The sequence below is a fragment of the Engystomops pustulosus genome, chromosome 6 (assembly GCF_040894005.1).
Source record: "Engystomops pustulosus chromosome 6, aEngPut4.maternal, whole genome shotgun sequence".
Taxonomy (NCBI): domain Eukaryota; kingdom Metazoa; phylum Chordata; class Amphibia; order Anura; family Leptodactylidae; genus Engystomops; species Engystomops pustulosus.
This window is the reverse complement of record NC_092416.1, coordinates 2,193,385-2,212,401: the sequence shown is the minus strand read 5'-3', so window position 1 is coordinate 2,212,401 and position 19,017 is coordinate 2,193,385. Positions and strand designations below refer to the sequence as shown.

Sequence of the window (19,017 nt, the reverse complement as noted above, 5' to 3'; positions counted from 1 at the left end):
ACAGTCTGTGGTGGGCACACAGTGTGATGGTTACAGTCTGTGGTGAGTACACAGTGTGATGGTTACAGTCTGTGGTGAGTACACAGTGTGGTGGTTACAGTCTGTGGTGAGCACACAGTGTGGTGGTTACAGTCTGTGGTGAGCACACAGTGTGATGGTTACAGTCTGTGGTGAGTACACAGTGTGATGGTTACAGTCTGTGGTGGGCACACAGTGTGGTGGTTACAGTCTGTGGTGAGCACACAGTGTGGTGGTTACAGTCTGTGGTGGGCACACAGTGTGGTGGTTACAGTCTGTGGTGAGCACACAGTGTGGTGGTTACAGTCTGTGGTGGGCACACAGTGTGGTGGTTACAGTCTGTGGTGGGCACACAGTGTGGTGGTTACTGTCTGTGGTGGGCACACAGTGTGGTGGTTACAGTCTGTGGTGAGCACACAGTGTGATGGTTACAGTCTGTGGTGGGCACACAGTGTGGTGGTTACAGTCTGTGGTGAGCACACAGTGTGGTGGTTACAGTCTGTGGTGGGCACACAGTGTGGTGGTTACAGTCTGTGGTGGGCACACAGTGTGGTGGTTACTGTCTGTGGTGGGCACACAGTGTGGTGGTTACAGTCTGTGGTGAGCACACAGTGTGGTGGTTACTGTCTGTGGTGGGCACACAGTGTGGTGGTTACAGTCTGTGGTGGGCACACAATGTGATGGTTACAGTCTGTGGTGAGCACGCAGTGTGATGGTTACAGTCTGTGGTGAGCACACAGTGTGATGGTTACAGTCTGTGGTGAGCACACAGTGTGGTGGTTACAGTCTGTGGTGGGCACACAGTGTGGTGGTTACAGTCTGTGGTGGGCACACAGTGTGATGGTTACAGTCTGTGGTGGGCACACAGTGTGATGGTTACAGTCTGTGGTGAGCACACAGTGTGGTGGTTACAGTCTGTGGTGGGCACACAGTGTGGTGGTTACAGTCTGTGGTGGGCACACAGTGTGGTGGTTACAGTCTGTGGTGGGCACACAGTGTGGTGGTTACTGTCTGTGGTGGGCACACAGTGTGGTGGTTACTGTCTGTGGTGGGCACACAGTGTGGTGGTTACAGTCTGTGGTGAGTACACAGTGTGATGGTTACAGTCTGTGGTGGGCACACAGTGTGATGGTTACAGTCTGTGGTGAGCACACAGTGTGGTGGTTACAGTCTGTGGTGGGCACACAGTGTGGTGGTTACTGTCTGTGGTGAGCACACAGTGTGGTGGTTGCAGTCTGGGGTGGGCACACAGTGTGGTGGTTACAGTCTGTGGTGGGCACACAGTGTGGTGGTTACAGTCTGTGGTGAGCACACAGTGTGGTGGTTACAGTCTGTGGTGGGCACACAGTGTGGTGGTTACAGTCTGTGGTGAGCACACAGTGTGGTGGTTACAGTCTGTGGTGAGCACACAGTGTGGTGGTTACAGTCTGTGGTGAGCACGCAGTGTGGTGGTTACAGTCTGTGGTGAGCACACAGTGTGATGGTTACAGTCTGTGGTGAGCACACAGTGTGGTGGTTACAGTCTGTGGTGAGCACACAGTGTGGTGGTTACAGTCTGTGGTGAGCACACAGTGTGATGGTTACAGTCTGTGGTGGGCACACAGTGTGGTGGTTACAGTCTGTGGTGAGCACACAGTGTGGTGGTTACAGTCTGTGGTGGGCACACAGTGTGGTGGTTACAGTCTGTGGTGGGCACACAGTGTGGTGGTTACAGTCTGTGGTGGGCACACAGTGTGGTGGTTACAGTCTGTGGTGGGCACACAGTGTGGTGGTTACAGTCTGTGGTGAGCACACAGTGTGGTGGTTACAGTCTGTGGTGGGCACACAGTGTGATGGTTACAGTCTGTGGTGGGCACACAGTGTGATGGTTACAGTCTGTGGTGAGTACACAGTGTGGTGGTTACAGTCTGTGGTGAGCACACAGTGTGGTGGTTACAGTCTGTGGTGGGCACACAGTGTGGTGGTTACAGTCTGTGGTGGGCACACAGTGTGGTGGTTACAGTCTGTGGTGGGCACACAGTGTGGTGGTTACAGTCTGTGGTGGGCACACAGTGTGATGGTTACTGTCGCTGTAGGGCTCCTGTTCTCAGGTGGGTCCCTCTTTTCTTGGACAGGTCCTACTATTTTTTGGTGGGGTCTTTTTGTACTCACACAGGTCCTTCTATTCTCAGGTGGGTTCATATGTTCTGGAACTGGTTTTGCTTTTCTCAGGTGGGTCCCTCTATTCTCAGAGTTCCTTTTAATTTTGGACAAGTCCTTCTTTTCTCAGACAGGTCCTTATGTTCTTAGGTGGGTTCCTTCTGTTCTCTGGTGGGTTCTTTCTATTTCCGGACAGGTCCTTTTGTTGAAGTCCTTTTATTCTCAGGCAGTTCCTTCTGTTCTTAGGTTGGTTCCTTTTATTTTTGGACAGGTCCTTCTATTCTCAGACAGGTCCTTCTATTCTCAGACAGGTCCTTCTGTTCTCAGACAGGTCCTTCTGTTCTCAGACAGGTCCTTCTATTCTTGAGTGGTTCATTCTCTCTGTAGCTTCAGCGCTACATACACTGTGCAGACACCTCAGCAGCTCGTCTTCTTGTACACTGTGCAGACACCTCAGCATTAATCAGCAGCTCGTCTTCTTGTACACTGTGCAGACACCTCAGCATTAATCAGCAGCCCGTCTTCTTGTACACTGTGCAGACACCTCAGCATTAATCAGCAGCTCGTCTTCTTGTACACTGTGCAGACACCTCAGCATTAATCAGCAGCACGTCTTCTTGTACACTGTGCAGACACCTCCGCATTAATCAGCAGCTCGTCTTCTTGTACACTGTGCAGACACCTCCGCATTAATCAGCAGCTCGTCTTCTTGTACACTGTGCAGACACCTCAGCATTAATCAGCAGCTCGTCTTCTTGTACACTGTGCAGACACCTCAGCATTAATCAGCAGCTCGTCTTCTTGTACACTGTGCAGACACCTCAGCATTAATCAGCAGCTCGTCTTCTTGTACACTGTGCAGACACCTCAGCATTAATCAGCAGCTCGTCTTCTTGTACACTGTGCAGACACCTCAGCATTAATCAGCAGCTCGTCTTCTTGTACACTGTGCAGACACCTCAGCATTAATCAGCAGCCCGTCTTCTTGTACACTGTGCAGACACCTCAGCATTAATCAGCAGCCCGTCTTCTTGTACACTGTGCAGACACCTCAGCATTAATCAGCAGCTCGTCTTCTTGTACACTGTGCAGACACCTCAGCATTAATCAGCAGCTCGTCTTCTTGTACACTGTGCAGACACCTCAGCATTAATCAGCAGCTCGTCTTCTTGTACACTGTGCAGACACCTCAGCATTAATCAGCAGCTCGTCTTCTTGTACACTGTGCAGACACCTCAGCATTAATCAGCAGCTCGTCTTCTTGTACACTGTGACAGAGGACAGGATTTTGGAAAGTCTTCAGGCCTGTGGCTACAGAGGGAGATGGGAAGTGAGAGCAGCCGCGTAATATTGGGGGGATCCTACATGTGATGGGGGTGCCGGCTCCTCGGGGATAAGAAGACGGGAGCCTGGTATAGAAGCTGCAAGGACCAAGTCCATCAGTCCCATGAGAGGAGCCCCCAAATCTGGTGATTGCCAAAGGTCCCAGCGGATGAACCGGAGCCAAGTCTCAGTGACGGGAAAACCTTTCAAACAATCTGATCAGGACTGCAGCCAAGATAGTAACAGTGCCTCCAGTAGCCCATAGTCACAGTGCCCCCCAGTAACCCATAGTCACAGTGCCCCGAGCAACCCATAGTCACAGTGCCCCGAGCAACCCATAGTCACAGTGCCCCGAGCAACCCATAGTCACAGTGCCCCGAGCAACCCATAGTCACAGTGCCCCCAGCAGCCCATAGTCACAGTGCCCCCCAGTAACCCATAGTCACAGTGCCCCCAGCAGCCCATAGTCACAGTGCCCCCCAGTAACCCATAGTAACAGTGCCCCCAGTAGCCCATAGTCACAGTGCCCCCAGTAGCCCATAGTCACAGTGCCCCGAGCAACCCATAGTCACAGTGCCCCGAGCAACCCATAGTCACAGTGCCCCCAGCAGCCTATAGTCACAGTGCCCCCCAGTAACCCATAGTCACAGTGCCCCCAGCAGCCCATAGTCACAGTGCCCCCCAGTAACCCATAGTCACAGTGCCCCCCAGTAACCCATAGTCACAGTGCCCCCAGTAGCCCATAGTCACAGTGCCCCCAGCAGCCCCATAGTCACAGTGCCCCCAGCAGCCCCATAGTCACAGTGCCCCCAGCAGCCCCATAGTCACAGTGCCCCCAGCAGCCCCATAGTCACAGTGCCCCCAGCAGCCCATAGTCACAGTGCCCCCAGTAGCCCATAGTCACAGTGCCCCCAGTAGCCCATAGTCAGTGATTTAGTGAGCACAAGGGGATACATGGCCGGGCTGTGCTGTGGGAATAGTAATAAGGGGGTGACATGTGATCGGGGTAAGAGGGCAGGGGCAGGGGAAGGTTACATGGAAATGTGTCTATAGGGAGGGACAATCAGTGGGTGACATGAGGCAGAGGGGTCCGGGGGGAGATACTAGGTGTAGGGGCTATGTGACTGAGTATAATACAGCGGACTGTGACCACCCTCCCAATCACTGCCCTGCTGAGGACTGGAGGAGGATTATCCCCCCTCCCCTCTGTCCCTCTGTTATGTGGTCAGGGAGTCACTGAGCGCTGCCGCCACCTACTGGACACAATAATATCTCCTCCATAAGAGTGTGGGGACACTTTGTATTGTCTGTATTTCTATGTAGCTGCAGCAATGGCTGACGATGTTATATGTTCCCTCCCCACAGAAGGCCGACCTGGCCGTCGCCGCATTCACCATCACCGCCGAGCGAGAAAAGGTCATCGACTTCTCCAAACCCTTCATGACCCTGGGGATCAGTATCCTGTACCGGGTCCAGATGGTAGGTACCACCCTGGTGTTGTCTGTGACTGAGGTGTGTGTGATCCAGCAGAACATGAAGGTCCAGAACCCGTCCTGCCTGCGGCTCCATCCATCACATCCTCCTCCATGTCCGCCATACACAGTGTATACATTTATACCGCCATATCATGTCCATGTCCCCCGAGTCCTCCTCCATGTCTGCCATACACAGTGTATACATTTATACCGCCATATCATGTCCATGTCCCCCGAGTCCTCCTCCATGTCTGCCATACACAGTGTATACATTTATACCGCCATATCATGTCCATGTCCCCCGAGTCCTCCTCCATGTCTGCCATACACAGTGTATACATTTATACCGCCATATCATGTCCATGTCCCCCGAGTCCTCCCCCATGTCTGCCATACACAGTGTATACATTTATACCGCCATATCATGTCCATGTCCCCCGAGTCCTCCTCCATGTCCGCCATGCACAGTGTATACATTTATACCGCCATATCATGTCCATGTCCCCCGAGTCCTCCCCCATGTCTGCCATACACAGTGTATACATTTATACCGCCATATCATGTCCATGTCCCCCGAGTCCTCCCCCATGTCTGCCATACACAGTGTATACATTTATACCGCCATATCATGTCCATGTCCCCCGAGTCCTCCCCCATGTCTGCCATACACAGTGTATACATTTATACCGCCATATCATGTCCATGTCCCCCGAGTCCTCCCCCATGTCTGCCATACACAGTGTATACATTTATACCGCCATATCATGTCCATGTCCCCCGAGTCCTCCCCCATGTCTGCCATACACAGTGTATACATTTATACCGCCATATCATGTCCATGTCCCCCGAGTCCTCCTCCATGTCTGCCATACACAGTGTATACATTTATACCGCCATATCATGTCCATGTTCCCCGAGTCCTCCTCCATGTCTGCCATACACAGTGTATACATTTATACCGCCATATCATGTCCATGTCCCCCGAGTCCTCCTCCATGTCCCCCATACACAGTGTATACATTTATACCGCCATATCATGTCCATGTCCCCCGAGTCCTCCTCCATGTCTGCCATACACAGTGTATACATTTATACCGCCATATCATGTCCATGTCCCCCGAGTCCTCCTCCATGTCCCCCATACACAGTGTATACATTTATACCGCCATATCATGTCCATGTCCCCCGAGTCCTCCTCCATGTCTGCCATACACAGTGTATACATTTATACCGCCATATCATGTCCATGTCCCCCGAGTCCTCCTCCATGTCCCCCATACACAGTGTATACATTTATACCGCCATATCATGTCCATGTCCCCCGAGTCCTCCTCCATGTCTGCCATACACAGTGTATACATTTATACCGCCATATCATGTCCATGTCCCCCGAGTCCTCCTCCATGTCCCCCATACACAGTGTATACATTTATACCGCCATATCATGTCCATGTCCCCCGAGTCCTCCTCCATGTCCGCCATACACAGTGTATACATTTATACCGCCATATCATGTCCATGTCCCCCGAGTCCTCCTCCATGTCCGCCATACACAGTGTATACATTTATACCGCCATATCATGTCCATGTCCCCCGAGTCCTCCTCCATGTCCCCCATACACAGTGTATACATTTATACCGCCATATCATGTCCATGTCCCCCGAGTCCTCCTCCATGTCCCCCATACACAGTGTATACATTTATACCGCCATATCATGTCCATGTTCCCCGAGTCCTCCTCCATGTCTGCCATACACAGTGTATACATTTATACCGCCATATCATGTCCATGTCCCCCGAGTCCTCCTCCATGTCCCCCATACACAGTGTATACATTTATACCGCCATATCATGTCCATGTTCCCCGAGTCCTCCTCCATGTCTGCCATACACAGTGTATACATTTATACCGCCATATCATGTACATGTCCCCCGAGTCCTCCTCCATGTCTGCCATACACAGTGTATACATTTATACCGCCATATCATGTCCATGTCCCCCGAGTCCTCCCCCATGTCTGCCATACACAGTGTATACATTTATACCGCCATATCATGTCCATGTCCCCCGAGTCCTCCTCCATGTCCCCATACACAGTGTATACATTTATACCGCCATATCATGTCCATGTCCCCCGAGTCCTCCTCCATGTCCGCCATACACAGTGTATACATTTATACCGCCATATCATGTCCATGTCCCCCGAGTCCTCCTCCATGTCCCCCATACACAGTGTATACATTTATACCGCCATATCATGTCCATGTCCCCCGAGTCCTCCTCCATGTCCCCCATACACAGTGTATACATTTATACCGCCATATCATGTCCATGTCCCCCGAGTCCTCCTCCATGTCTGCCATACACAGTGTATACATTTATACCGCCATATCATGTCCATGTCCCCCGAGTCCTCCTCCATGTCTGCCATACACAGTGTATACATTTATACCGCCATATCATGTCCATGTCCCCCGAGTCCTCCCCCATGTCTGCCATACACAGTGTATACATTTATACCGCCATATCATGTCCATGTCCCCCGAGTCCTCCCCCATGTCTGCCATACACAGTGTATACATTTATACCGCCATATCATGTCCATGTCCCCGAGTCCTCCTCCATGTCTGCCATACACAGTGTATACATTTATACCGCCATATCATGTCCATGTCCCCCGAGTCCTCCTCCATGTCTGCCATACACAGTGTATACATTTATACCGCCATATCATGTCCATGTCCCCCGAGTCCTCCTCCATGTCTGCCATACACAGTGTATACATTTATACCGCCATATCATGTCCATGTCCCCCGAGTCCTCCTCCATGTCCGCCATACACAGTGTATACATTTATACCGCCATATCATGTCCATGTCCCCCGAGTCCTCCTCCATGTCTGCCATACACAGTGTATACATTTATACCGCCATATCATGTCCATGTCCCCGAGTCCTCCTCCATGTCTGCCATACACAGTGTATACATTTATACCGCCATATCATGTCCATGTCCCCCGAGTCCTCCTCCATGTCTGCCATACACAGTGTATACATTTATACCGCCATATCATGTCCATGTCCCCCGAGTCCTCCTCCATGTCTGCCATACACAGTGTATACATTTATACCGCCATATCATGTCCATGTCCCCCGAGTCCTCCTCCATGTCTGCCATACACAGTGTATACATTTATACCGCCATATCATGTCCATGTCCCCCGAGTCCTCCCCCATGTCTGCCATACACAGTGTATACATTTATACCGCCATATCATGTCCATGTCCCCCGAGTCCTCCCCCATGTCTGCCATACACAGTGTATACATTTATACCGCCATATCATGTCCATGTCCCCGAGTCCTCCTCCATGTCTGCCATACACAGTGTATACATTTATACCGCCATATCATGTCCATGTCCCCCGAGTCCTCCTCCATGTCTGCCATACACAGTGTATACATTTATACCGCCATATCATGTCCATGTCCCCCGAGTCCTCCTCCATGTCTGCCATACACAGTGCATACATTTATACCGCCATATCATGTCCATGTCCCCCGAGTCCTCCTCCATGTCTGCCATACACAGTGTATACATTTATACCGCCATATCATGTCCATGTTCCCCGAGTCCTCCTCCATGTCTGCCATACACAGTGTATACATTTATACCGCCATATCATGTCCATGTCCCCCGAGTCCTCCTCCATGTCCCCCATACACAGTGTATACATTTATACCGCCATATCATGTCCATGTTCCCCCGAGTCCTCCTCCATGTCTGCCATACACAGTGGGGGTCATTTACTAAGGGCCCGATTCGCGTTTTCCCGACGTGTTACCCGAATATTTCCGATTTGCGCCGCTTGTACATGAATTGCCCCGGGTTTTTGGCGCACGCGATCGGATTGTGGCGCATCGGGGCCGGCATGCGCGCGACAGAAATCGGGGGGGCGTGGCCGAACGAAAACCCGACGTATTCGGAAAAACCACCGCATTTAAAAACCGAAAATGTGTCGCTTGGGGAGCGCTCACCTTCACCTTCAATGGGATGGTGCATTCCGGGGCGTTAAGATTATTTTCGGCGCTGCAGCGCCACCTGGTGGACGGCGGAGGAACTACCATCTTAAATCCCAGCCGGACCCGAATCCTGTGCAGAGAACGCGCCGCTGGATCGCGAATGGGCCGGGTAAGTAAATGTGCCCCAGTGTATACATTTATACCGCCATATCATGTCCATGTCCCCCGAGTCCTCCCCCATGTCTGCCATACACAGTGTATACATTTATACCGCCATATCATGTCCATGTCCCCCGAGTCCTCCTCCATGTCCGCCATACACAGTGTATACATTTATACCGCCATATCATGTCCATGTCCCCCGAGTCCTCCTCCATGTCCGCCATACACAGTGTATACATTTATACCGCCATATCATGTCCATGTCCCCCGAGTCCTCCTCCATGTCCCCCATACACAGTTTATACATTTATACCGCCATATCATGTACATGTCCCCCGAGTCCTCCTCCATGTCTGCCATACACAGTGTATACATTTATACCGCCATATCATGTCCATGTCCCCGAGTCCTCCTCCATGTCTGCCATACACAGTGTATACATTTATACCGCCATATCATGTCCATGTCCCCCGAGTCCTCCTCCATGTCCGCCATACACAGTGTATACATTTATACCGCCATATCATGTCCATGTCCCCCGAGTCCTCCTCCATGTCTGCCGTACACAGTGTATACATTTATACCGCCATATCATGTCCATGTCCCCCGAGTCCTCCTCCATGTCTGCCATACACAGTGTATACATTTATACCGCCATATCATGTCCATGTCCCCCGAGTCCTCCTCCATGTCTGCCATACACAGTGTATACATTTATACCGCCATATCATGTCCATGTCCCCCGAGTCCTCCTCCATGTCTGCCATACACAGTGTATACATTTATACCGCCATATCATGTCCATGTCCCCCGAGTCCTCCTCCATGTCTGCCATACACAGTGTATACATTTATACCGCCATATCATGTCCATGTCCCCCGAGTCCTCCTCCATGTCTGCCATACACAGTGTATACATTTATACCGCCATATCATGTCCATGTCCCCCGAGTCCTCCCCCATGTCTGCCATACACAGTTTATACATTTATACCGCCATATCATGTACATGTCCCCCGAGTCCTCCTCCATGTCTGCCATACACAGTGTATACATTTATACCGCCATATCATGTCCATGTCCCCCGAGTCCTCCCCCATGTCTGCCATACACAGTGTATACATTTATACCGCCATATCATGTCCATGTCCCCCGAGTCCTCCTCCATGTCTGCCATACACAGTGTATACATTTATACCGCCATATCATGTCCATGTCCCCCGAGTCCTCCCCCATGTCTGCCATACACAGTGTATACATTTATACCGCCATATCATGTCCATGTCCCCCGAGTCCTCCTCCATGTCTGCCATACACAGTGTATACATTTATACTGCCATATCATGTCCATGTCCCCCGAGTCCTCCTCCATGTCTGCCATACACAGTGTATACATTTATACTGCCATATCATGTCCATGTCCCCCGAGTCCTCCCCCATGTCTGCCATACACAGTGTATACATTTATACCGCCATATCATGTCCATGTCCCCCGAGTCCTCCTCCATGTCTGCCATACACAGTGTATACATTTATACCGCCATATCATGTCCATGTTCCCCGAGTCCTCCTCCATCTCCGGCATACACAGTGTATACATTTATACCGCCATATCATGTCCATGTCCCCCGAGTCCTCCTCCATGTCTGCCATACACAGTGTATACATTTATACCGCCATATCATGTCCATGTCCCCCGAGTCCTCCTCCATGTCCGCCATACACAGTGTATACATTTATACCGCCATATCATGTCCATGTCCCCCGAGTCCTCCTCCATGTCCGCCATACACAGTGTATACATTTATACCGCCATATCATGTCCATGTCCCCCGAGTCCTCCTCCATGTCCGCCATACACAGTGTATACATTTATACCGCCATATCATGTCCATGTCCCCCGAGTCCTCCTCCATGTCTGCCATACACAGTGTATACATTTATACCGCCATATCATGTCCATGTCCCCCGAGTCCTCCTCCATGTCCGCCATACACAGTGTATACATTTATACCGCCATATCATGTCCATGTCCCCCGAGTCCTCCTCCATGTCCGCCATACACAGTGTATACATTTATACCGCCATATCATGTCCATGTCCCCCGAGTCCTCCTCCATGTCCGCCATACACAGTGTATACATTTATACCGCCATATCATGTCCATGTCCCCCGAGTCCTCCTCCATGTCTGCCATACACAGTTTATACATTTATACCGCCATATCATGTACATGTCCCCCGAGTCCTCCTCCATGTCTGCCATACACAGTGTATACATTTATACCGCCATATCATGTCCATGTCCCCCGAGTCCTCCCCCATGTCTGCCATACACAGTGTATACATTTATACCGCCATATCATGTCCATGTCCCCCGAGTCCTCCTCCATGTCCGCCATACACAGTGTATACATTTATACCGCCATATCATGTCCATGTCCCCCGAGTCCTCCTCCATGTCCGCCATACACAGTGTATACATTTATACCGCCATATCATGTCCATGTCCCCCGAGTCCTCCTCCATGTCTGCCATACACAGTGTATACATTTATACCGCCATATCATGTCCATGTCCCCCGAGTCCTCCTCCATGTCCGCCATACACAGTGTATACATTTATACCGCCATATCATGTCCATGTCCCCCGAGTCCTCCTCCATGTCCGCCATACACAGTGTATACATTTATACCGCCATATCATGTCCATGTCCCCGAGTCCTCCCCCATGTCCGCCATACACAGTGTATACATTTATACCGCCATATCATGTCCATGTCCCCGAGTCCTCCTCCATGTCTGCCATACACAGTGTATACATTTATACCGCCATATCATGTCCATGTCCCCGAGTCCTCCCCCATGTCCGCCATACACAGTGTATACATTTATACCGCCATATCATGTCCATGTCCCCCGAGTCCTCCTCCATGTCTGCCATACACAGTGTATACATTTATACCGCCATATCATGTCCATGTCCCCCGAGTCCTCCTCCATGTCCCCCATACACAGTGTATACATTTATACCGCCATATCATGTCCATGTCCCCGAGTCCTCCCCCATGTCCCCTATAACCTCCTGCCCGTACAATGTATGAACGGCACTTCCTCCTCATTCTGTCCTGTGCGCGGTTTTATTTATATGAAGATTCGTCTTCTGAATGTACAAAGTGCAATCAAAATCTTGGAGGAGCCGCCATCCGTTGCGGAGAATGGCGGCCATGCTTCATGTTTATGAGCCGTCCCCGCACTGTAATCTCTCCCTGATGGTCCCGGATCCTCCCAGTGTTCCTGTAGCGATGTGTCTCCGGCAGGGATGGGGGAGGACATGATCGGAGGGTGTAACTTCTAGGATTGTGGCTGCACTTACAGGTCCTCATCCTCCAGGACATCTTGTACTATAAGATTACAGAGATGCCTGGCACGTGGGCACCGGAGCCTCCGAGAGGACCCATGGGTTTCCACACAAGTCAGAGATGTTTCTGAAGAGTCACATTACTCTTCCTGATTCTACTAGCTGCTGATACCTCCCCGTACACACCTCCTGGGGACAGTCTCCTCTCAGCACTCTCACACTGCCCCCCTCCATTCTGTACCTGGGGACAGTCTCCTCTAAACTGTCACACTGCCCCCCTCCATTCTGTTATTGGGGATAGTATCCACTCAGCACTCTCACACTGCCCCCCTCCCGTCTGTATCCAGGGACAGTCTCCTCTCAGCACTCTCACACTGCCCCCCTCCATTCTGTACCTGGGGACAGTCTCCTCTAAACTGTCACACTGCCCCCCTCCATTCTGTTATTGGGGATAGTATCCACTCAGCACTCTCACACTGCCCCCCTCCATTCTGTTATTGGGGACAGTCTCCTCTCAACACTCACACTGCCCCCCTCCATTCTGTACCTGGGGACAGTCTCCTCTAAACTGTCACACTGCCCCCCTCTATTCTGTTATTGGGGATAGTATCCACTCAGCACTCTCACACTGCTCCCCCTCCATTCTGTTATTGGGGACAGTCTCCTCTCAGCACTCTCACACTGCCCCCCTCCATTCTGTACCTGGGGACAGTCTCCTCTAAACTGTCACACTGCCCCCCTCTATTCTGTTATTGGGGATAGTATCCACTCAGCACTCTCACACTGCCCCCCTCCATTCTGTTATTGGGGACAGTCTCCTCTCAGCACTCTCACACTGCCCCCCTCCATTCTGTTATTGGGGATAGTATCCACTCAGCACTCACACTGCCCCCCTCCATTCTGTTATTGGGGATAGTCTCCTCTCAGCACTCTCACACTGTGTCTTCTCCCTTCTATACCTGAAGGCAGGGCAGTGTGAGAGTGCCGAGAGGAGACTGTCCCCGGGTACAGAAGGGAGGGGGAGCAGTGTGAGAGTGCTGAGAGGAGAATATCCCCTTGTACGGAAGGGAGGGGGAGCAGTGTGAGAGTGCTGAGAGGAGACTGCCATAGGCACAGTAGGGAGGGTGAGTAGTGTAAGAGTGCTGAGAGGAGACTGTCCCTGGGTACAGAAGGCAGGGGGAGCAGTGTGAGAGTTCTGAGAGGAGACTGTCCCTGGATACAGAAGGGAGGGGGAGCAGCGTGAGAGTGCTGAGAGGAGACTGCTCCCCTCCCGTCTGTACCCAGGGACAATGGGAGAGTGCTGAGAGGAGACTGTCCCTGGGTACAGAAGGGAGGGGGAGTAGTGTGAGAGTGCTGAGAGGAGACTGTCCCTGGATACAGGGAGGAGGAGCAGTGTGAGAGTGCTGAGAGGAGACTGTCCCCGGGTACAGAAGGCAGGGGGAGCAGTGTGAGAGTGATGAGAGGAGACTGTCCCTGGGTACAGAAGGGAGGGGGGCAGTGTGAGAGTGCTGAGAGGAGACTGTCCCCAGGTACAGAAGGGAGGGGGGCAGTGTGAGAGTGCTGAGAGGAGACTGTCCCTGGGTACAGTAGAGGGGAGTAGCGGTGTGAGAGTCCTGAGAGGAGACTGTCCCCGGGTACAGAAGAGAGGGGGAATGAGTGTGAGAGTGCTGAGAGGAGACTGTCCCTGGGTACAGAAGGGAGGGGGAGCAGTGTGTGAGTGCTGAGAGGAGACTGTCCCCAGGTACAGAAGGGAGGGGGAGCAGTGTGAGAGTGCTGAGAGGAGACTGTCCCTGGGTACAGAAGGCAGGGGGAGCAGTGTGAGAGTGCTGAGAGGAGACTGTCCCTGGATACAGAAGGGGGGAGCAGTGTGAGAGTGCTGAGAGGAGACTGTCCCTGGGTACAGAAGGGAGGGGGAGCAGTGTGAGAGTGCTGAGAGGAGACTGTCCCCAGGTACAGAAGGGAGGGGGAGCAGTGTGAGAGTGCTGAGAGGAGACTGTCCCCAGGTACAGAAGGCAGGGGGAGCAGTGTGAGAGTGCTGAGAGGAGACTGTCCCTGGGTACAGAAGGGAGGGGAAGCAGTGTGAGAGTGCTGAGAGGAGACTGTCCCTGGGTACAGAAGGCAGGGGGAGCAGTGTGAGAGTGCTGAGAGGAGACTGTCCCTGGGTACAGAAGGGAGGGGAAGCAGTGTGAGAGTGCTGAGAGGAGACTGTCCCTGGGTACAGAAGGGAGGGGGAGCAGTGTGAGAGTGCTGAGAGGAGACTGTCCTCAGTTACATAGAGGAGGGGGAGCAGTGTGAGAGTGCTGAGAGGAGACTGTCCCTGGGTACAGAAGGGAGGGGGAGCAGTGTGAGAGTGCTGAGAGGAGACTGTCCCTGGGTACAGAAGGCAGGGGGAGCAGTGTGAGAGTGCTGAGAGGAGACTGTCCCTGGGTACAGAAGGCAGGAGGAGAAGTGTGAGAGTGCTGAGAGGAGACTGTCCCCGGGTACAGAAGGGAGGGGGAGCAGTGTGAGAGTGCTGAGAGGAGACTGTCCCCAGGTACAGAGAGGAGAAGGAGAAGTGTGAGTGCTGAGAGGAGACTGTCCCCAGGTACAGAAGGGAGGGGGAGCAGTGTGAGAGTGCTGAGAGGAGACTGTCCCTGGGTACAGAAGGGAGGGGGAGCAGTGTGAGAGTGCTGAGAGGAGACTGTCCCCGGGTACAGAGAGGAGGAGGAGAAGTGTGAGAGTGCTGAGAGGAGACTGTCCCTGGGTACAGAAGGCAGGGGGAGCAGTGTGAGAGTGCTGAGAGGAGACTGTCCCTGGGTACAGAAGGGAGGGGGAGCAGTGTGAGAGTGCTGAGAGGAGACTGTCCCCGGGTACAGAGAGGAGGAGGAGAAGTGTGAGAGTGCTGAGAGGAGACTGTCCCTGGGTACAGAAGGCAGGGGGAGCAGTGTGAGAGTGCTGAGAGGAGACTGTCCCTGGGTACAGCAGGGAGGGGAAGCAGTGTGAGAGTGCTGAGAGGAGACTGTCCCTGGGTACAGAAGGGAGGGGGAGCAGTGTGAGAGTGCTGAGAGGAGACTGTCCCCGAGTACAGAAGGCAGGGGGAGCAGTGTGAGAGTGCTGAGAGGAGACTGTCCCTGGGTACAGAAGGCAGGAGGAGAAGTGTGAGAGTGCTGAGAGGAGACTGTCCCTGGGTACAGAAGGGAGGGGGTGCAGTGTGAGAATGCTGAGAGGAGACTGTCCCCGAGTACAGAAGGCAGGGGGAGCAGTGTGAGAGTGCTGAGAGGAGACTGTCCCTGGGTACAGAAGGCAGGGGGAGCAGTGTGAGAGTGCTGAGAGGAGACTGTCCCCGGGTACAGAAGGCAGGGGGAGCAGTGTGAGAGTGATGAGAGGAGACTGTCCCTGGGTACAGAAGGGAGGGGGGCAGTGTGAGAGTGCTGAGAGGAGACTGTCCCCAGGTACAGAAGGGAGGGGGGCAGTGTGAGAGTGCTTAGAGGAGACTGTCCCTGGATACAGACGGGAGGGGGAGCAGTGTGAGAGTGCTGAGAGGAGACTGTCCCTGGATACAGAAGGAGGGGGAGCAGTGTGAGTGCTGAGAGGAAACTGTCCCTGGATACAGAAGGGAGGGGAGCAGTGTGAGAGTGCTGAGAGGAGACTGTCCCTGGGTACAGAAGGGAGGGGGTGCAGTGTGAGAGTGCTGAGAGGAGACTGTCCCTGGGTACAGAAGGCAGGGGGAGCAGTGTGAGAGTGCTGAGAGGAGACTGTCCCTGGATACAGAAGGCAGGGGGAGCAGTGTGAGAGTGCAGAGAGGAGACTGTCCCTGGATACAGAAGGGAGGGGAGCAGTGTGAGAGTGCTGAGAGGAGACTGCTCCTGGGTACAGAAGGCAGGGGGAGCAGTGTGAGAGTGCTGAGAGGAGACTGTCCCTGGATACAGAAGGCAGGGGGAGCAGTGTGAGAGTGCTGAGAGGAGACTGTCCCTGGGTACAGAAGGCAGGGGGAGCAGTGTGAGAGTGCTGAGAGGGGACTGTCCCTGGATACAGAAGGGAGGGTGAGCAGTGTGAGAGTGCTGAGAGGAGACTATCCCTGGATACAGAAGGGAGGGGGAGCAGTGTGAGAGTGCTGAGAGGAGACTGTCCCTGGGTACAGAAGGCAGGGGGAGCAGTGTGAGAGTGCTGAGAGGAGACTGTCCCTGGATACAGAAGGGAGGGTGAGCAGTGTGAGAGTGCTGAGAGGAGACTATCCCTGGATACAGAAGGAAGGAGGAGAAGTGTGAGAGTGCTGAAAGGAGACTGTCCCTGGGTACAGAAGGCAGGGGGAGCAGTGTGAGAGTGCTGAGAGGAGACTGTCCCTGGATACAGAAGGGAGGGTGAGCAGTGTGAGAGTGCTGAGAGGAGACTATCCCTGGATACAGAAGGGAGGAGGAGAAGTGTGAGAGTGCTGAGAGGAGACTGTCCATGGGTACAGAAGAGAGGGGGGCAGTGTGAGAGTGCTGAGAGGAGACTGTCCCCAGGTACAGAAGGGAGGGGGAGCAGTGTGAGAGTGCTGAGAGGGGACTGTCCCTGGATACAGAAGGCAGGGGGAGCAGTGTGAGAGTGCTGAGAGGAGACTGTCCCTGGGTACAGAAGTCAGGGGGAGCAGTGTGAGAGTGCTGAGAGGGGACTGTCCCTGGATACAGAAGGGAGGGTGAGCAGTGTGAGAGTGCTGAGAGGAGACTGTCCCTGGGTACAGAAGGCAGGGGGAGCAGTGTGAGAGTGCTGAGAGGGGACTGTCCCTGGATACAGAAGGCAGGGGGAGCAGTGTGAGAGTGCTGAGAGGAGACTGTCCCTGGGTACAGAAGGCAGGGGGAGCAGTGTGAGAGTGCTGAGAGGGGACTGTCCCTGGATACAGAAGGCAGGGGGAGCAGTGTGAGAGTGCTGAGAGGAGACTGTCCCTGGGTACAGAAGGCAGGGGGAGCAGTGTGAGAGTGCTGAGAGGGGACTGTCCCTGGATACAGAAGGCAGGGGGAGCAGTGTGAGAGTGCTGAGAGGAGACTGTCCCTGGGTACAGAAGGCAGGGGGAGCAGTGTGAGAGTGCTGAGAGGAGATTGGCAGCAGGATATCATTCACAAACATTTTCTAAATCCCGGACAACCCCTTTAAATGCTAATAGTGACTATTATTTAATTTTGGTGGCTGATAGATCCAGTATATTGTACCTAGAGGTGATGCCCTCATCCCTCCAGCAGGGGGCGTGTTGGCTCTTGCAGCAGTTAATGGGATTGGACCCCATGTATAATGTAATAATGTTTCCTGTCATAAATCTGTGACCTGGTGGAGAGTCGTGTCCTTTATCGTCACATCCATCAATAGTCGCAGTGACAGCTCTGCCGCATCGTGTCCTCTCCTCATCTATATTCATAGAGCCGCTCCCCCACACAACACTCCACAGGTGCACCCCCACCTCACACCAATGTGATAAAGGTCTGCAGCAACCGCAGGCTGTATGATGAGGTTCTGCAGCAGCTGAGGTGTGTATTATGTTGTCCTGCAGCAGCTGAGGTGTAAATGATGAGGTTCTACAGCAGCTGAGGTGTGTGTGATGAGGTTCTGCAGCAGCTGAGGTGTGTATTATGAGGCTCTGCAGCAGCTGAGGTGTGTGTGATGAGGTTCTGCAGCAGCTGAGGTGTGTATGATGAGGTTCTACAGCAGCTGAGGTGTGTATGATGAGGTTCTGCAGCAGCTGAGGTGTAAATGATGAGGTTCTACAGCAGCTGAGGTGTGTGTGATGAGGTTCTGCAGCAGCTGAGGTGTGTATTATGAGGCTCTGCAGCAGCTGAGGTGTGTGTGATGAGGTTCTGCAGCAGCTGATGTGTGTATGATGAGGTGGTTCTGCAGCAGCTGAGGTGTGTGTGATGAAGTTCTGCAGCAGCTGAGGTGTGTGTGTGATGAGTTTCTGCAGAAGCTGAGGTGTGTGTGATGAGGTTCTGCAGCAGCTGAGGTGTGTATGACGAGGTTCTGCAGCAGCTGAGGTGTGTATTATGAGGCTCTGCAGCAGCTGAGGTGTGTATGAGGAGGTTCTGCAGCAGCCGAGGTGTGTATGATGAGGTTCTGCAGCAGCTGAGGTGTGTATGATGAGGTTCTGCAGCAGCTGAGGTGTGTATTATGAGGTTCTGCAGCAGTTGACGTGTGTATTATGAGGTTCTGCAGCAGCTGAGGTGTGTATGATGAGGTTCTGCAGCAGCCGAGGTGTGTATGATGAGGTTCTGCAGCAGCCGAGGTGTGTATGATGAGGTTCTGCAGCAGCTGAGGTGTGTATGATGAGGTTCTGCAGCAGCTGAGGTGTGTATTATGAGGCTCTGCAGCAGCTGAGGTGTGTATTATGAGGTTCTGCAGCAGTTGACGTGTGTATTATGAGGCTCTGCAGCAGCTGAGGTGTGTATTATGAGGCTCTGCAGCAGCTGAGGTGTGTATTATGAGGTTCTGCAGCAGTTGACGTGTGTATTATGAGGCTCTGCAGCAGCTGAGGTGTGTATTATGTTGTTCTGCAGCAGCTGAGGTGTAAATGATG

At 52.8% G+C, this 19,017-nt stretch overlaps 1 protein-coding gene across 1 annotated transcript in view; it reads left to right on the top strand.

The window, feature by feature from the left end:
• The window catches only part of GRIK5 (glutamate ionotropic receptor kainate type subunit 5), a 280,456-nt gene that overhangs the window by 193,660 nt on the left and 67,779 nt on the right, over positions 1-19,017 (top strand). The window contains exon 14 of the mRNA XM_072112849.1: positions 4,846-4,959. Coding sequence (XP_071968950.1) covers positions 4,846-4,959 — 114 coding nt within the window. The remainder of the gene's footprint in view (positions 1-4,845; positions 4,960-19,017) is intronic.